General features: G+C 39.5%; 3 protein-coding genes across 3 annotated transcripts; 1 reads left to right on the top strand and 2 right to left on the bottom strand.

Annotated features, from left to right (window-relative positions):
- Positions 1-1,140: 1,140 nt before the first annotated feature.
- naa10 (N-alpha-acetyltransferase 10, NatA catalytic subuni) lies at positions 1,141-4,443 on the bottom strand. The gene is made up of 8 exons (XM_042409245.1): positions 4,245-4,443; positions 3,982-4,080; positions 3,805-3,863; positions 3,665-3,710; positions 3,432-3,547; positions 3,254-3,298; positions 1,842-1,926; positions 1,141-1,687 (listed from the first exon to the last, which is right to left on the bottom strand). The coding sequence occupies exons 1-8, from the start codon at positions 4,263-4,265 to the stop codon at positions 1,505-1,507; spliced, it is 654 nt and encodes a 217-aa protein (XP_042265179.1). The 5' UTR covers positions 4,266-4,443; the 3' UTR covers positions 1,141-1,504.
- Positions 4,444-6,820: 2,377 nt separating this feature from the next.
- Positions 6,821-13,931, top strand: zgc:158263 (ceramide kinase family protein). Its single transcript, XM_042409406.1, has 13 exons — positions 6,821-7,219; positions 8,541-8,636; positions 8,850-8,987; positions 9,104-9,232; positions 9,386-9,449; positions 9,569-9,714; positions 9,802-9,876; positions 10,013-10,165; positions 10,423-10,528; positions 11,734-11,840; positions 12,551-12,747; positions 12,831-13,135; positions 13,299-13,931. The coding sequence occupies exons 1-13, from the start codon at positions 7,096-7,098 to the stop codon at positions 13,405-13,407; spliced, it is 1,749 nt and encodes a 582-aa protein (XP_042265340.1). The 5' UTR covers positions 6,821-7,095; the 3' UTR covers positions 13,408-13,931.
- Positions 13,932-14,674: 743 nt separating this feature from the next.
- On the bottom strand, positions 14,675-19,356 carry LOC121895936 (glucose-6-phosphate 1-dehydrogenase-like). Its single transcript, XM_042409496.1, has 12 exons — positions 19,199-19,356; positions 18,416-18,453; positions 18,172-18,280; positions 17,835-18,052; positions 17,585-17,743; positions 17,040-17,165; positions 16,846-16,939; positions 16,552-16,738; positions 16,194-16,429; positions 15,283-15,359; positions 15,096-15,188; positions 14,675-14,995 (listed from the first exon to the last, which is right to left on the bottom strand). The coding sequence occupies exons 1-12, from the start codon at positions 19,325-19,327 to the stop codon at positions 14,905-14,907; spliced, it is 1,557 nt and encodes a 518-aa protein (XP_042265430.1). The 5' UTR covers positions 19,328-19,356; the 3' UTR covers positions 14,675-14,904.
- Between the last annotated feature and the right edge of the window lie 317 nt (positions 19,357-19,673).

The following is a 19,673-nucleotide window of genomic DNA, read 5'->3' as shown; positions in this document are numbered from 1 at the left end:
AGCCTGCTCACTTGTTTTGAGCAGAGGCAGTGTTGTTGCCCTTTCTCACCTTTAGCTGCAGACTGGTAAATGGTGTGAAAGTGTGAAACTGAGACATTTCGATTTGTGACAAAAATTCTGCAAAGTCAGTGTGCATTATTTGTTCTTATCTGTCATGTACTTCTCTCTCAGTCCTGCTTCCTTCCTCTAACAGACAGTCTGATGTTGCATAATCAGCCTAAACATCAACTAAACTAACACATCTTGGCCAGTCTAACAATGACAGATTGATTAAAGGAAGTCACGAGCTGTGATGTACTGTTACTGTTGATGACCATGCGAGAACCATGAAACCAGACATTAAATGTCCACTGTACTTTTTTTAGCCTTTGAGGTCAGATATTCAGCAACTTGACTTCACGTTGAGTAACATGTTTGTGACTTATCCCAAATAGTTGCATTATTATTCTGATAAAGTAGGTTTTATGGTTTGTAGATAAATGTGGCAATTCTGCTGAGATCTACCCCACTGCTACTTTCAGTGTCCATGAATTTGTGTGCAATGTGTGTGTGTGTGTGTAATGCTCTCTAACATGTATTTTTTTATGCTTCCGCTAGGAGTCGCCAAAGTTAGACCATTTCAAAATAACCTACACATCCTGCATAATACCTTTTTACTACCAAAGAGAAAGCATTATGGATCTGAAGGTGAACAACAGAGGTATCATTTGTGTGAAATCAATAGTAACCTATTCATTTCCTGTGTAGATGGTGTTACTGATGTAGAGGTGCAACGAGTCAACAGAAAATTAACCGCCAACTACTCTGATCATTGAATAATTGTTTCATGTCTTTCTTTTTGCTAAAATTATCTTACTCCAGCTTCTTAAATACAGATATTTTCTGGTTTCTTTACTCTTCTATGACAGTAATCTGAATATCTTTGGGTTGTTGACTGTTGGTCAATAACGTCACCTTGGGCTTTGGGAAAAAAGTGATCGACTTCTTTCACCTTTTTATGACTTTTTATAGACCAAACAACTAATCGATAAGTCGCAAAAATAATGGACAGATTAGTCGACAATGAAAATAATCGTTAGTTGCAGCCCTACAACTGTGCTGCTTCAACAGTCGTTTACTGAAATGAATGCAATACCAGAATTATTATTTGAAAGATTTATTTGCAGTAAGTCTGTTAAATAATTAAGAGACCAGATTGTGACAAATTGAAAAGCACAGGTTGTTTCCAATACTGTAAATCTCCCAACTTTGGGCCACTTTAGCTAATGACGACAGCAGTCCAATAAAAACTTTAGATAACACCCTGATTCATGTCATTATCCAAGACCCTTTGTTCATCATCACTGCAGTGAAAATCAAGACTTGAAGAAAAAAACAGTAATGGAGAAACATAGTAATGGCTTTGATGCAAAGATAGTCACAGTTTGTCAAGCCCGAGATATTGTCAAATAGAGATAAAAAGAAGAAATGAGGGATGAATTTAAAAAGGTCTAGAACTGCAGGGTCATTGTGAATCAGAAGAAGAATCTTTAACGTCTGTGCTTTCTGTTGCCTCGCTGACTTCACTCAGCTCTTTGCTCTCTCCTCCGCTGTCTCTCTCACTCTCTCTCTCCTGGTCGCCAGACCCTGACGGGCTCTGGCCAGACGGTGCTTCTTGACCCGAAACACGCACGCCCGGCTTTCTCAACTGTAGGACACAAAGACAAAAATATGACATATTCACTAACAGAATCTGCTCATCTGAGTTCAGTGGTGCTTGAGGTGCCTACAAGGAGCTGATGAAAAGCAATGTCAACGGAGCGCCATCATGTGTTGCCATAGTGAATAAACATGGAGACTACCTCATCAGCCATGTGGGCCAGGTCTCTCTTCATGGCGTAGGCATCCTCCCCATCTGCATAGTACTTAGGCTCTACCTCGCTTATCCTGCGGAGGAACAATAAGATAACACATCAGTTACAGTCAGTGTAAATGTAACTGTCAGGGTTGAAGCTGCCACTGAGGACGCTGAGTCATATCCTGGGTAGTTTTTTTTCTGGGGATTTAAGCAACCTGGAGGGAGTTAACAATCATAAAAAATGTAAAAACTTGGTATTTTATAGGTACATTTGGGGCAATTTTGGATTTTGTAATATCATGATATTGCATAAGTGTGGACTTTTCCTGGTTTTAACGGCTGCATTACAGTAAAATGATGTAATTTTCGGAACTTGCCAGACTGTTCTAGCTGTTCTGCTATTTGCCTTTACCCACTAAGTCATTATATCCACATTGCTGATGATTATTTATCACAAATCTCATTGTGTAAATATTTTGTGAAAGCACCAGAAGTTATCCCTACAATATTGTTGCAATATCGACATCGAGGTATTTGGTCAAAAATATCATATTTGATTTTGTCCATATCGTCCAGCCCTAGGTTTATATTCCAGTATTCTTAGACTAAATATATGAATTACACTACACTTTAGGGACATATAAATAAATGAGTAAATGAAGAAAGAATTCAGCATTTCCCCAGAATTTTACTCTTAGCATTGCAAAGAAGGCTTGCAAACCTTAAATTTATAGAAATTAAAATCGAATGGTTAATTGGATAAATTAGATATAACATGAACAAATAACTGAAACATTTGTTTTTAGTATCCGGAGCTGTTGGGGGGAATTTAGACACATGATTAAAGCCCTACTGATATTGGATTTAAAGGCCAACAATAGTAACATTTGAGAGTTACAAAAACCCTATGAAGATATATCATATACACTTTTGAAAAGATTTGCTTAATTTTTTTTTAAAGAATTCTGGCCCAAATATGCACCAAAGAGGACTAAATTCTTCATCTAATTGACCTCAGAGATATAGTTAAGAGAGAAAAGCTTTGCACACAGCGTACTGTACTGCTGAGCTGGAGGTGCTGCCGACTGCAAGATGAACATGTAGTCAGAATAAATAAATGATGAGCCTGCTGAAGAGTAAAACACCTTGCTCTTATCAGCGTTAATAAAAAGAGCCTTGATCTTATATTTTAATAGGCAGAGCCAGTCTATTAAAGCATGTCACGTTTCCATACTGTAATTTCCTGTTATTGTTATTGGGCAACATAGTGGTGGATACCAAATTATCTGCAATAACCTAATATCAGGAAATATTCTGTACCAGGTAAGCCACTATTATTGGTCTAAATCACCTCATGACCTCCGTACTTCTGAAAATAGAAATAATGAATTAATCTTGGCACAAAAAAGGACTTACTGGAATTTGAGTGTGTTTGAGTACAGGTGCAGGGCTGCCCGGTTGCTGCGGTGGGGAGAAAAAGTACACACATGTAATCAGAATATGAGCACATTTTGTAAACAAAGAGACATGCAAATATGTATCTAAACAAAACAAAGAGACGCCAAGTGCACAGCGATCCAACTGTGCACAGTACCTTTTGCGAACATGAAGTGAGACATATTTAGCATTGAAGTTTTCTATCATGGCCCGGCTGGCCTGGTCCATCAGCTTCTGAGCCAGCCCCAGACGTCTGTGGGAGCGCTTCACCGCCTGGAAGAAACAGGTTTTTGGGGGTTTTTGTGTCACTCAGTTCAAGCCAACAACAATATTGTTTGTGTGATACAAATACTAGAAGGGATGAATAAAATGTCTCTTGCCGAGACTCACCAGGGATGTGATGTGTCCATGGGGTACATCATCTGGGTCTTCCTCCCTAAAAAAGAAATCAAAGCAAGTTTTTGGAACACATAATACAAATCATTTGTTCAAGTGATGTCAGTTTGAGAGATGTAATCACAGATACTCACATCTTTGCCAGCACATATCCAACTATTTTGCCATTTTCGTCCTCTGCAATGTATGAAAGCTAAAACAAGAAAATCAATGTGTGTCAAACATACAAACTTAAAAGTGTGAGAAGTGAGTGGACAGGAGGTGTGGTTCTAGCAGAAACAGCAAAAATAGGAAAGAGCACAGTGACTAACCTGAGGCCAGGACAGTCCGTGATAGAAATAGTATTTCATCTGGTAGTTTTCTGGAAGACACAGCAGGTTACAGTGCTGCATGTTCATGAGGTCCTCCGGCTGCAGTGAAAGAAACAAATTGAGTGTCAGACAAGTGAATGACACGATGCTAATGATGCTAATATCAGCGATATTTGGTCAGCTAACGTGCAGGCTGCAGTAACTAGCTTAGCTAACAGTTAGTAGAAACAGCATGGCTGTCGAGAAGATTTCATCTAACTTACCCTGGCGTTTCGTATATTCATTTTGTTAGCTCTCTCGGTACCGGCACAGTGGAAATACACTAATCAACTATACTACACCGATCAATCAGTTCATAATAGTTAGGCTGTAAGGTTTAAAGAGCTTGTCTCGCTGGCTAGCTTAGTCGGCTTGCTAGCAAGGAAGGGAGGGGAGGAAGGAGCGTGCCACAATAATGAAGAGTATTTCCGGTTTCGGCGTGCGCCGAGATTTCACAGTAAAGGTTGCAAACCCTTTCATGTACCACACAAACGTTCCATGAATCGCTTTTATTTTGAAGAATGATGAGAGCCTGGATGTTAGCTTGTAGATCATTATTGCAAACTTTATGCTACAGTTCAAGCAAGGCTGTCTGGATTAACTTTATTGTCATTCATGCATTATTGTCATTCTGTGATAGAAAAATGCTTAAAAGACTGGCAAAAGTCTAAAAAGTTACTTTATAAACATAAAAAGTAAAAATAATAATGATAAGTTACTTTGTAAACATACTGTAAACAACCATGAGTATATTGCACATGATGAATGGGATTGCACGTAATAAAACTGCACATCACTGGTTAAAAATAGTTACTAGATTTAATTATTTCAGTTAAAGTCACCCTCCACTCAGAAATATGTTTCTTCTTGTTCCTACAGTTGGATGTTTGAGCTTCACTGTGCAGAATGATGTATGTGCAGAGTTTGACACTAGAAGCTGTTTTTACACTCATCTGCTGAAAGTGGAAATTTTCTCTGAGCTCATTGAATATCTAATTTTAAGGGGTGAGTATGATTTGTGAGTTTGGAGCCCATCCTGGTCCAATATTCAACTTACACAAGTGTGATGTAGAAACTTGAAGCCTCCAGTGCACAAACACTGAGAATGGACTTTACAGTGAATGAAGAGACATCTTGTGTTCAGCAGTTAAACTTCTGAAAATAAAATAAAATAAAATAAATATATTTGCATATTTATAGAAGCTATATTATATTTACATGCTCCATATTTCTTAATACAGTTGTTATCACACAGAAAACTCTGGGCATGGCAGTAGTCTATTATTCCAGTACAGAAGCACTGGGGATACAGTATAATAAAGCTGCTTGATGGGAACTTAGAGTAGACATGGTATACACAATGCACAGAGAGTGGGAACTGAGGTCAGTAGAAGAAAATGTATTTTACAATTTAATCCACAGAGGAAGTACTGCAGTTCCTATGAAAAGGTGCATTGATGTTATAATGCAGAACTGAAGTTGTTTTTAAGTCTTTAGGGTAAGTCCAATTTAAAGGACAGGTTCACAATTTTTCATGTCTGTCTTAACAACAACAGTCATTTGATTATATTCCTTTTAAAGCTGTCTATTAGTGTTCTTACAGCACTGAGACCACTTTCAGGCTCTAATAATTAAATATTCAAGGTGTGTGGCCAAAGCCTGTCTGTTGCTGTCTTATTTATTTTCTATTTTTCTGAGATACCAAGTCAGAATTTGAGACTTGAATGTTTTTGCTTTCAAGTCACAAGTTAAGACTCAAATCTCGAAGAAAGTCAAGTGTCAATAAATAAATAAATAAATAAATAAATCACATATTAAACACATTAAAAACTCTCTTTATTTCTATAACTTGACAACCCTTTATTAGATACCTTGCAGCTTGAAATTAGAAGACAACATGGGCTACCGGGAAATTTGGTAAATTAGGATGACAGGTTCTTTATAGGTTATATAGAGGTTATAAAGGTTATAAGTTCTTTTTTGCCTTTTCTTTGACTTTTTTAATACCTAGATTTGAATAGGACTTTGTGTCATCTATTTTCCACAAAAAAAGTTAAATTACCTTGTTTTAAATTCTTAAGCATCTCCATCTCCCCTATTAAAAACATAGTTTAATAATATGCGAATATTGTCCATCTCAAAAGCTTAACTGCTGGACACAAGATGTCTCCTACTTCACTGTAAAGTCAATTAAGTTTCCACATCACACTTGTGTATAAGAAGTATACTGGTCTACGATTGGCTCAAAATTAGTTGTGATGTCACAAATCACGCCAGTGGCTACACGCCTTAAACTCGGATTTCAAGTGACCACAGGGAAACTCTCCACTTTGAGCAGATGGATGTGTAAACAGCCTTCAGGTGTCAAACTCTGCTGACCAAACATCCAGGTGAAGTAACAATAAGTAAACACATTTTTGAGTGGAGGGAGACTTTAATATTACTGTTGCTATGTTTTTCACTTACTGATTGAATGTCAAATGTATAAATGCATAACTGGCTTTAAAGCTGTTGAACTGTATCTGCTTTTCACCAGTGAGTTTGTTATTTTAAACGACTCACTTTACTGGTTACATCACCCTATATATCACCCCATGGCGATTATTGTTATGTATAATTTACTGTGACATGATCCAATCCAACTCCCTCTTACAATCATAATAGGTCTTGTGTTCGATTCCCTAAACACTCACAGTAATTGGCCAATGTGTTAATAGACCTACTTCAGGTAAACCAGTGGCATCCAATCAGCAGGGCTACATGCAAATCGAGCAGGTGTCACCGGGGAGGGACTGTGGAGGAAACGGATATTTTTAGAATAACTTTCGTATGCCAGACAGTGTTTTCAACATTTCACAAATGTCCTAAGTGTCTCTTCGGAAAATGTGCTCACCCAGAGGAAGATGAGCTTTCAGATAAGGACTCCGTTGACTGATGACGATGTCAGATTGCCAACCTGCTGCTGGTTCTTAGATATGTAGGAGTTATGAGTAAAAAATGTGATCCTAAAAGTTTTGGGGGATTTTTTTTGAGAAACAGGAAAGAGCGACGTGGTTTAAAAAGCCTTTTTTCCAAATGGAGACAGATCTGAGGCTGGAGTCGAGTTTGTGGGTCGGAAATAAAAGGTACCGGGCGCTACTGACTGGCTGGTATTTCAACTGGACCGAGGTAGATAAGAAGAATCGAGATAAGAAAACAAGTAGGTGGCATTTACACTCTCCAAAACATCTGTCGACTATAGTATCGCTCTATAAAGAATATTACACATACTTTGATTGTGCAGTTAACTTCTTTGCATGTTTAAATAATAATCAAAAAGCACAGGTAGAATGTAAGCACACACAAGGAAACACAGTCATCTTGTTTAAAGCCACAACCCGTTTCCTCCTTTCACTTAACTGGTGTATTGAAAAACAAGACAGTATCGTTATGTAGAAGTTGCCTAGGAAACACCATGAACAATGGCATACTGCATGTCATTTTTGGAATATTACATGGAGGGTGTGCTGTAATTCTAACTGCCTACAGAAAACGTGAAGAACAAGTTGAACAGCACTAACATGAAACACAACCTACTGAGACAAGTTTACTGAAAACACATGGAGCATTCACACACACACACCTCTTGGAACAAAGTTATTTCATAGGGGTTGTCCTCAATCTGTTGTTGCCACACCAACACCATAATCACCCCACTGTTGTTCTCCATCTCTCTCTCTCTCTCTCTCTCTGTTACCATCACACATTTATCCACAGAAAGGGAAGTGAAGCATGAAAAAACAAAAATTAAATGTCTGTTTTTAGGACATCTGTACATGTGTGTGTCATTTTTGGGATAACACTCACTTGTGTCCCTTTTTTAAAACAACATAATAGCGGTACATTTTATACAGTAACTGTCTTCAAATGTTGACCAAAGAATAGTTCTTCAATACATTTCTTACAGAAGACATTTTGACTCATCATACCAGGGCTGCAACTAGCGATTATTTTCATTATTGATTAATCTGGCGATTATTTTCTTGATTAATCGATTAGAATATCTGTAAAATGTGAGAAAATGGTGAAAAACACCTGTGAAAACAGGTCAAAGTGACGTCTTCAAATGTTTGTTGATCAGACAAAGCAAGTTTTTACTATCATGTGTGAGACATTAAAGCCTCGAATCCTCAATCCTGAAAAGCAGAAACCACATTTTTTGTCATTTTCCTAAAAAAAAGTGACTTTAGTTGCCTATTAATTTTCTATTGATCAATTAATTGATTAATCATACACAAGTTCAACTAATATCACAGATGATGTCCCAGTTTTTTGGCCTGTAAGACATCCCTGGCACTGGAACAGCTAAATGGGATGCACTTATTTTTAATTTTATTAGTTAAACTTGTGCTGTGACTTCTGTGATACGTAAACATGTCTGATGTGAGAAAGGTCAACAGTTTTTCCAGTGGTTAAAATATTCCGTTCAGTGTATGCAAAGCATTCCCGCTGAATTCGGCTGCGTGTGTGTGTGATTAAAGTTTCAGTGCCTGTGTCGGAGGTGGTCGGAGTGGAGGAGGGCCGGGTGGAGATCCTGCCCCAGAAGTCGGTTGAGGACACAGAAAAAGACTTCACAGGTGGGTTATCTTTGGAGACTCTCGGGTATCGCAAACCCAAGGCCACAATCAACGCTAAAATAAACAAAAACACATCCTTCTTATCTTTTACCGTTGAGTTTATAATGAACTGTGAATCATTTACATACAGGTGTTGAGCACACTAGCTTTACATTTAATCAAATGTGTGCTAACATTGCTAACATTGTGGTATCCATCACCATCCGTCACCAGTTTTTTACGTGAAGCGTAGCAGCAGTGGGGGCTCGTATGGGTTACTGTGGAGACTGGGCCGGATCCAGTTCAGCTGCCCCAGTCGAGTCCTCAGAGACCAGTGGACACAACACCTAAGAACTGCTCTCAAAACTCACAGTAAGTATGGATAACAAGACAAAGCACTAAGGTCATATCACAATAAATTTTCCTCCATCAGCTGCATGACAGAGGTGGCTTTCACCAAACTGAAATATTTCAAATATATCTTTCAGGTCCCTCACGGCCACACAGACTGTTGGTGTTTATCAACCCCTTTGGAGGAAAGAAGAAAGGAAGACAGATCTACCATTCTCTGGTTGCCCCTCTGTTTGAGCTGGCTGGTATCAGCTGTCATGTAATAGGTAAAAGAAACAACAAAATTGTGCAATACTTTGGCAAAGTTTAATTTGTTACCAATGCAGATGCTTGATGCTCTTCTAGGTGAAGGGTTATGTCTAACAGATGCCTTAGACTAACTAATTTAATTTTAAAAAATGACTTTTTTTTATGTTTAGTAACTGAGCGGGCTAATCAGGCCAGAGACCACATCTTGAAGAAAGACCTGACAGGTTTTGACGGGTAAGAGTTACCAGCGTCCTTTTAAACACTGTGGTGTGAGAGCATTGTAACAGCTAAGCTCTCAGGGAGGTGACTCTCATAACTCTCATAACAGAAGCCCTTGTGTTTGTTTACAACAGTGTGGTGTGTGTGGGTGGGGATGGCATGTTCAGCGAAATACTTCACGGTTTGATCGGGCGGACACAACAAGAGGCAGGCCTTTGTGAGAATGATCCCACTGTCACTTTGCAGCCTTGTCCGCTTCATATTGGCATTATCCCTGCAGGTAATGACACTGTTAGTAAGTATTTATAAACTGATGGAGGCAGATTTACAGCTGTGACACACACATCTGGTTATACTGTGTCTGCAGGCTCTACAGACTGTGTGTGTTACGCCACGGTGGGAGTGATTGACCCTGTTACTTCAGCTTTGCACATTATCATCGGTGAGGAAGGATCTTCATAAAAATAATCTTTTAATCACATATTGTTCTTTTTTGGAAATCAACAACACAAAATACCTGAACAATTTTGTCAATTCTTAGCCTTTGTAACCTCTTCATTTCCCACAACACCTTGCAGGAGACTCTCAGCCTTTGGATGTGTGCTCAGTACATCATGCGGCTGCTCTCGTGCGCTACTCTGTGTCTCTGGTGGGTTATGGCTTCTATGGAGACGTACTGGCTGAGAGTGAAAAACACCGCTGGATGGGACCTCTCAGATATGACTATGCAGGTGTGGACTGATGATTCATTTAGAGAAAAGAAATGACTAAATGCTAAATTTTCAATACATCCTGTCAGACTCTCTGTATTTTATTTTTAGCTACAAGATAAAAATTCATCTGGAAACTCTCGCTGATAAGACTATGACTAAGATGCAAGAACTTTATGTGACTCATGCTCTTTTTTAAAGGTTTTTTTTATATTTATTATACCTCTAATTTATTCTTTTCAGCATTTCTAAGTTTCTAATTGCTCTCCTTTGTCTAGGCACAGTGGTGTATCTGAGCAACAGAAGCTATGCAGGCATAGTTCAGTATCTACCAGCAGACCCGCTGCTCTCCAGCCCTCGAGACAAAACACGCTGCCTCTCAGGGTAAAACACCAACTACTAAACATTATGTAAAGAAGGGAGGACACAGTACAATTAAAAGTAACAGCAAAAAACTTTCAAACAAAGAATAAAAGAAAATTACTCTGTGCGCCCTATAGATCATACTCCTATACTTTGTGATGTTTTAACACCAGTAAATGCATTTATTATCTCGAAGCAAGGAGCGTTAACTATTGTGCAGACTCTACTTCGCTATTTCCATAATGGTTTTGTCAAGCAACTAGTATTCACTGTTAGCACATGATTTCTCCGGTGCATTTCCTGTATCACAGAGGATAACTGTTCATTCCTTGACTTGTTCTGTGGCTGTGACTCAGCTACGTGAGGTAAAACAGACCTCCTTTACACAACAGAACAACAGTGATGTTTTATGTCATGTCTCTACATGAGCCCCAGATTTTAAAACCCTTGAGACTGTTAAAACTGCCAAAGTGACTCAACCCTGCAAATAAGAGTAATGACCCAGAAAATATGGGTTCAAGATGACAGCACTGTCTGAGGAAACATAAAGAGGGAATTTGATGCTAAAAAGACTGTAAATATGGCAGATATCCACTTGATATAACTAACACAGACTGCTGAAGCCTCATATAAGCTTCAGATAAACTTATAAACGCATTGGACACACTGTGGATTTTGGCCCCCATCACTTACATTGAAAGTACATTGGAAGGGGATCTTTTAATAGCCAGTATGAACAGAGGGAATGATTACAGAGAGGAAAATCTCTTTTAGTGTTCTTATGGGAACCTGACTGTTGTTTTAAGACAGACTTGAAAAACTGTAAACCTATCCTTTAACCTTGTGAACCTTAAACACTTTTAATGAGAAAGAGAGAAAGTGTTCATGGGAGAAGCATCATTATTATTAAAGAACCTGTGAAATGGTTCAAATTCACTACTTGTGACACTGTAACTGCTACCACCTGCAGCAGGGACTCAGGTGTTGGGTGCACCTTAAGGAGGGTAGGAACCATGGCATGAGGAACTTGATCTAGATGAAAGGTGAGCCTTGGTCTCCCATTAGAGCATACAATGCCTCTGTCTTTGTCTGAGGCAGCTGCCTCTGGCTGTCAGCAAATGGTTTATGATGCTCTTATGAATGGATGTCAAGGTCGAGGAGCTTGTTATTTCACAGACTTCCACGCAGAGTGAAAACTCTTTGTGTTGTGTGTGTGTGTTTTTCAGGTGCAGTGTGTGCTCCAAAAGCACAGAAAGACTATTCCCTCACTCTTCAGATTCAGGCTCTTTGTACAGCTCCCACTTCAGCCAGTTTAGTAGTGACTCAGAAGAAGGTAATACATAGACACACATGAAAGTCCTGGGTTTGTGTCTTGCATATTTTAGCTCATTTATTACGAAAAATCATGCATGCAATACTGCAGCCTTTTTAGCTCATGATCCCTTAAAATGAAGTTTAATTGTTGCCTTTCTCCAGGTTGCATTATGTTTATAGATTGTGACCACTTCAACCACTGTGCAATTCGTCCTTTTAAGATTGTTTTATTTGAATAGTCTACAGAGCGTTGAAGAGGTGAAATTATCCATTGCTTCATAAGAAAAAAGCAAAGATTAGGAAAAGTGAACAAACAACTTTTAGTAACAAAAATATGTTTTTCTGCTTCCCATTGCCAGAATTTTCTAAAGCACTCTCTAGCTTCCTTTTTTAGGTTATTATCCTAAAGGCAGATATTCAGAGACTTCACACTTTCTTGTAATAGGCAGTGGATCACTATTAATATCATAAGATAAAGCAGTTGAAAGCACAAAGTGATGTGAAATGTCAGGGCTGCATTACTACACAGCAATGCTAAATCATCAGTGGTCAATCAGAAGTCAAAGAACATACTCAGAAATCCAAAAATGTCCAGTGTAGTTTATTTCGGGCAATACAATATGCATGGTGGGCAAAAACTCTGGTATGATCCTTCAATGTTATACAGTACAGTATGTGCAGGGATTCTGTTGAGTGTAGCATCTTCTCTCTCTTTGTCTGTGTCCTCAGGTGAGTGGGTGAGTGTGGAGGGCAGGTTCAGGTGTGTGTCTCTCACTTGTATGTCCAGCTCATGTCCCAAGAGTCCTCTTGGCCTCTCTCCCTCTGCTCACCTGGCGGATGGAACGGGGGACCTCATCTTGGTATGGGACACTCACCCACTGGGCTTCCTCAAGTTCCTCTACAGGCACACAAGCACACAGGACCAGGTATGGGCGCTTTCGCCTAAAAACAAGGCTAGACTAGCAAATTTAAAAGCTGCATGACCCAATCTCTCTCCCACTTTTCTTAGTTTGACCTGCCTTTTGTGGAGGTCCACCGTGTGAAGGCTGTCCGTTTCTCTCTCCCTGCCGGCAAAGAGGAGGAAGCTTATGAAGAGATTGGTGGGACAAATGAAGAAGACAGACGATACGTCGAGACTATAAGCAGAAATGGATCTCAGCAACAGCTGGCAGAGAGAAGCACGGGGCAGGAAATGGCAAACGAGCAGAAAGCAGCAACCCGCTTCCTCTGCGGTCTGTGCTGTAGTAAAGCTCCTGCTGTGTCAGTGTGGAACTGCGATGGCGAGATTCTGCCTTTCACCAATATAATCTGCAGGTAAGAGAGTATAACCATACATGCTGTGTTTTGGGTAATCTTATGTTATATATTATCTTCCTATGGTTATAAAACTAACTGCAACTCAGCTCAGTCATATACTAATACGGATGATTATTTCCTATAGCAGCACTGTTTTAACGATGTTCCCTTCTTCTCTCAGGATTCATGGCCAGTTGGTGCGTCTGTATGCCAGGGGCATCGAAGACGGAGCCGCCATGCACAGCTGCAGTGAGGAAAAGTGCGAAAGGAGATGCATATCACACAAATAGTGTCACCCCAGTCTTGAATGATGGGAGAAAAGAGACAATGGAAGGGATTGTTTTGCAAGGCTAATTTGTGAATTGAAAGAATATGAACTATGACAGCCTCACAGTCTGTCATGGCCAAAGACTTCCTGATATTTCAGGTACTGTAACAGGTTTTAACGTTGCAATGAAAAAAAAAGACTATTTATTCCTGGACGTGTGTGTTTGTTGAATACTGCTTCTTAAAAACACTATAAAAAGACTTTAACACAAAAATTATACTTTACTCTCGTGCAGTTTTTTCTGCAGAAACAACTGATCTCACCTGATACTGTTTACAGTGTGTATGCAGTTTTTGGCCTGTAAACTTTATTTATGTTCACTTGAGCTTCCATAGAATATAATCATGACCCTGACTCATTTTATGCTTTATTGTTGTCAACAGTAATTCAGCAATGCGGTTTATCTTTGAAACTGAATTAGGAACAGCAACAACTTCCTTTTCTTGTACTAGTGGCTTATGAAATTATGAAACTTTTAAAACAACTTTACTACAGCTTCCCTTACCACACAAACTGTGACATTATTATTGCATACAGTAAAAGTTTAAAACAATCAAACAACACATGAAAAAACAAATACAATAATCCCAGAGGGGAAGTTGTTTAAACACATGTTCATCTTTGCTGTACTTCCCACGGCCCTCCGAGCACTGGCAACGGCCTGTTACTGGTCAGAGTGTGTATGAATTTGTGTGCATGGGTGTGTGTTTGCAGATAGTAGTTGCCCAGCTAGGCCACACACCTGGTAGAGACAGACATAGGTGACAGGAAAAAACATCAGTCAGATGTGGTCAGTGGAAGGAAATCTACCAAATTTAAAAGCAAACAAAAGTTAAAACTCGCTCATCATTTGTGAGATACTGAATGTGGTTGTGGTGATGTGGTTTTTAACAGTTAATTTGGAAATAACTTAAGACACCTACCTCTTACCAGAAGCAGGACATCTAAACGTGTCTCCCTTGTGACTTACTGTTAAGAGATGCAGACCAACGGGCCCTCCTAGCATAAATATTACTCGGTTCTGTAGTTTTGTGTGTATCTCGTTCAGTGTCATCATGGTGACAAGTGACCCTGTATGCAAATATTGATCCTATACTCCATCCATAATAAAGGTCATTGGATATACATAACAAGAAACAATCATGTAGATAGAGATTTTCCTGCTCTAGTCTGGTGTTAGGTGTGGGCAACGCTGTTTAAAAAAACAAAAGAAAAATGTGCAGGCAGAAGAGTGAACAATGATTTATTTAGAAATTTCTAATTCACAGGTGAACAGTCATTTCAGTTTTCTGCAGTTATTTTAATTTTCACATTCATGGTGGTATTTTTTACATGCAGACAAAAATCAAACAATGATACAGCAGTGAAAGATTGCAGTAAAATTTATTGTTTGTGAACTTGCTTATGACAGTGTGTGTGTGTGTGTGTGTGTGTGTGTGTGTGTTTGAGACAGAAGGCATCAGGTTGTGTGGGGCTGCACCCACTTGTATGTTCCCTCATAGCAGAATCCCACCCTCTTCACAAGATCATCTGCCTCGTTTGGACCGCGACTGTGAACACAACAAAGGAAAGATTTGAGAAAAATGATCAATGTAAAGGAAAATGTGCATCATGTATTTATTTCTGTTTTATAAAAAAAAACAGTTTTACCTTCCATATTTGTACGGGATGGGTTGTCTCTTCTCCCTCTCTATTTGGTGGAGGAGGGGGGTGAAAATCCTCCAGGCCTCCCGCAACTCATCACTGGGGCAGAAAAAAGGGGCAATTCAGGTGAAAAAAAACACATTAAAACTAAATACTAAAACAATGACCTATGAGAGAAAATGGTACTACTAACCTGCGGACAAAGTGCATTTGATTTCCACAGAAAACGTCCAGTAACAGTCTCTCATAAGCATCTGGGAGCGTCACATTCTGACAGGGCGAGACAGCAGCCATTAAAAACTGCATGTATGCTTATTTCTGGTGCAATGATGTATCTTTATATGAGGGGAAAGGCAAACAACAATGAACTGTCTACTCTATTGCAATTCAATCCAAAATAACATCAATCTTGATGAAAAAATGAAGCTTCACCTAGGTAGTATTTTTGTATCGAACTTTAAGATTTATTTTTTCCACCCTCTGTAGAAAAAGAATTACTGTGCTCCAGAAATGTCCCATACAGCATTATTTAATCTAGCACATGTTTTACTTGAAACCAAGAGAAAATCTGCAAAAACCTGTCACATAATTCTAGTGTTTGTTGTTTATGCAATTCCACTTGTTAGGTCTTGTTTGGATTGGATAGGATATTTTAATATAAAATACACAACAGTAATCAGACAACTATTAGGTTGTCTTTAGACTTTAGAGTTTTGACAACCTGTCTTAAGCCTATTTGATGCATCTCTACACTTCTGCCCAGTTTTTAGTTTCTAACATTTACAGCATCACTATCACTGTGATACATTGAATATCTATCAAATACTTCCATGTATACTACATTAGCCAAATACAAAATACTTAGAATTTCACCACAACAACTGGGTTTTGAGTAACGTAATATATGATGGTGTGTTGAGGATCAACATTTTATTATTGAAATAAAGTACCACAAACGTATGTCAAGAATCAAATGAAACTATCTCGGCACAAATAAAGTGATTTATGTTGATTCTAGAAAATTCTTGAATCAATGTACAAAAAAATAATATTCAAGACTGACAGTTGGACCTGAATGATTTGAGTTAAGTGAGCCTGTAGTACCTTGTATCTGCTCTTGTAAGTGAGGTCCAGCTCAGTCTCCTCTGGGCTGAGGTGAACCCCGGGTTTCTTGGTCCTCATCTTCAGGTAAATCGCTTCGTCCGGCTGCACTCGCACCACCAGCTCGTTCCTCTGACAGCTCTGACCAAAGATATCACCTGGCACATCTGTGAACTGCACACGCAATTCGGCCTTACGTTCGTTCAGAGCTTTACCACAACGCAGAACGAAAGGAACTCCTGGTGGAAGCGTGGAAAAACATGAGAGGGAGAAAATCAGAGGAGAGGTCATAAAATATTTACCAACAGAATTAAAATAGTTATTAAAAAAAGGAAAGATTAAAACATATCTTTTGCCTCACCATCCCATCTTTCATTATGGATGTAGAGCACTGCGGTGGCAAATGTTGGTGTGCAGGAGCTTTCTGGTACAGTGGGGTCATCAAGGTAACCCAGCTTGGACTGGCCCACCCCCTCAGGGTCCCCCACATACTGACCGAGCACCACATCTGACATAGTAAGAGGAGCTATACACTTCAACACCTTCACCTGCAGCACGTCAAAAAACACAGAACAACAGGATTGCAATCACATGAAGACATAACAAATATCCACAAATGTCCTACTGTTTCCTACCATCCCATCATACGTCTTACCTTCTCATTCCTCACGTCGTCTGGGCTTGTGGAAGTAGGTTTTTCCATGGCAACCAAACAGAGCATCTGGAGGAGATGGTTTTGCATGACATCTCTAAATTAAGAGGAAAGAACCAGAATCAGGACAAGTAGAGGTTCTAGTGTAACAATAACATCTGGTGTTTTCACATTTATCTGAATGTTCTGTCTCTCACCGAATGATACCAAAGTTATCAAAGTATCCTCCACGTCCCTGAGTGCCGAAAGGCTCTTTGAAGGTGAGGACCACACAGGCCACACTGTCCCTGTTCCATATGGGCCCAAAGATGCGATTTCCAAATCTAGAAGTAAGAGAATAAAACAAAATCTTATCTATGACAACTTGCAGCTTTAAATCAGCAGTAAAGATATATTATAAATCCATTATAATTTTGTCATTCTGTTCTCCATACTGTATTTCTGTAATTTGACTTTCTTGTTCTATTATGTACAGACAACATCTATTGCATGCTTGTCCATCCTGGGAGAGAGATCCCTTCTCTGTTGCTCTTCCGGATGTTTCTTCTGTTTTTTTCCCTGTTAAAGTTTTTTTTAGGGAGTTTTTTCTTATTCGAATCGAGAGTCTAAGGAGAGAGGATGTTGCATTGCTGTACAGATTGTAAAGCCCCCTGAGGCAAATTTGTGATTTGTGAGATTGGGCTATACAAATTTAACTGACTTGACTTAAAGTGCTTGAAAATGTGTGTATGGGGCTTGCTACCTGAGCACCATGAGGTTCTGGACCATCTCTTTGCCCAGGTAGTGGTCTATGCGGTAGATCTGGTCCTCTGTGAACAGGGAGGACAGATGGGCTGACAGTTCCTGTGAGCTCTGGAGGTCACGACCAAAGGGCTTCTCAACAATGACCCTGTTCCAACCTCTGCCGCAAACACAGCTGATTAGAACTTTGTGATCAATAAAAACAAGTAAACCATTGTTTTTATGGACTTGTGAGTATAGTAGACACTGACTTGCGGCTCATGCAGTGGGCTCTGATGTTTGTGCTGATATTGTGGTAGACAGTGGGAGGAAGAGCCAGGTAGAAGAGTCGGTTGGCGTCCGCACCCCCAGGCAGAGACGACAGATGGGTGTTGAGCTGGGTGAAGGAGCTGCCATCATTGTACTTGCCACTCAAGTAGGAGTTCTTACTGAAGAAGGTTGATAGACACTGGCTTTCTTCATCAGTAACCTGAGAGGAAATGATAAAAACACAGTCCAACAGTCAACAATCCAACATATATTATATATTACATATATTACATTATAATCAACTAAACCTCCTCAGAACAAACACTTTAAATGTGCTACCTTCATATAAGGCAGGCATGCTGTCTTGATGTCCTCCACTGTCAAGTTGGACCGGGAAAAACCCACAAAGTATGTGTGTTCTGGGAGCAGGCCATCTCTGAATAACCACCTAGAGAAGGGAGTCAGTCAAAAGCAGCGATGCAGAACGCTGTCCAAGGTTCAAACCCCTAATAATACATAGTGACCAAACAACTTTAAGCAACTCTTTCTTCTACGGGTGAACGAGCAGTGAGTCTTTACTCACCATAAAGTTGGATAGATCTTCTTTTTTGCGAGATCTCCCTGTGAAAATAAAAAAAAATATGGAAGCAGATCTGATCACTGTGTCTGTAAAGAATCAATCAAGAGTCCAAAGAGTAAGTAAACTTTAAAAATAAGTGGTCACCGTGGTGTGGTGTCAGTGGATCTGTTGAGTGATGTGAGATAAAAACCAACCAGAGAGGCTTTCAAAGAACTTTGAACACACAGTCTTTGCAGCGCTCTGCAAACACCTGAGATTTCATGGACAAGTTAAATATACTACTGTTACTACTGTACTGTACTACTGACAAAAAGAGAAAACAACAAATAAGGATGACAGCTAAAAACTACATTTTGAAACTTGTGCTGGGCTCAAGACCAAAAACAGGTCTGACCAAATGGTTTTGCTACAAAAATATCCCCTTCTTTCATTGCCTGACAAAGGAAAAAGTAGATGCAGCACATTTCAGTCAACAAACGCTCATTCCCTGGCTTTCGTTCACCGATTACCACACTGCAATATTCTCATGTGAGGCTTTGTGTCAACTCTGTTGGGCCCCTGTCACTTCAAACCCTTTTCTCAACCGGTCTTTTGGAATTGAATAGAAGTAGCAAATTAGACATTTCCATAATAAATCAAGTAACTTTTTTTAAACAGGGGACTTTAGAGTCTGAAATAAACTGAACTGATTTCTAAAGAAGGGATATAGTATGGAAAATGTATGAGTTATCATTTTGAATTAGTCGACGCAGTAGTCATATTGTAAGAAGTTCAGACAGTACTCACAGAGGCTCCCAGGATGATGAATATGTGTGTGTTGGTATGACTGGACTGCTGCTCTCCATACAGCTCCCTCTTGAGCTGTCCAAACACCTCAGAGCGAGTCAAAGGTTCAGTACTCATCTTCTGGCTCATCTGCTCTCAGTCTGTCCCTACTGTGGCCATTTTCATTTCCCCTTATGGCTACATGACACGCACACACACAGAGTATGGTGAAATTCCTATTGTCATCATTGCCTTGCAGAAAAACTCAACGAGTTAATGCTGCCATCTATTGCTGCAAAGAAATAATGTCATTGCTCCCTCATGTCTTGTAATGTATATGACCTCTGCTCTCCAGCTCCTATAATCCAGCAGGTTGGGTGTACGCATGAGATCAAATATGCACATTCCATCAGATCAGGTTTGTCTGTCAGGACCTGGAAGAACTCCTGCCCTTTTCACTTCAACTCACATTTCAGGTCTATTCAGACAAGGCTGA

Source organism: Thunnus maccoyii, chromosome 4 (assembly GCF_910596095.1).
Source record: "Thunnus maccoyii chromosome 4, fThuMac1.1, whole genome shotgun sequence".
In the NCBI taxonomy this organism is placed as follows: Eukaryota; Metazoa; Chordata; class Actinopteri; order Scombriformes; family Scombridae; genus Thunnus; species Thunnus maccoyii.
Note: the sequence above shows the minus strand (reverse complement) of the source record. Positions and strands in the feature narration are given on the sequence as shown.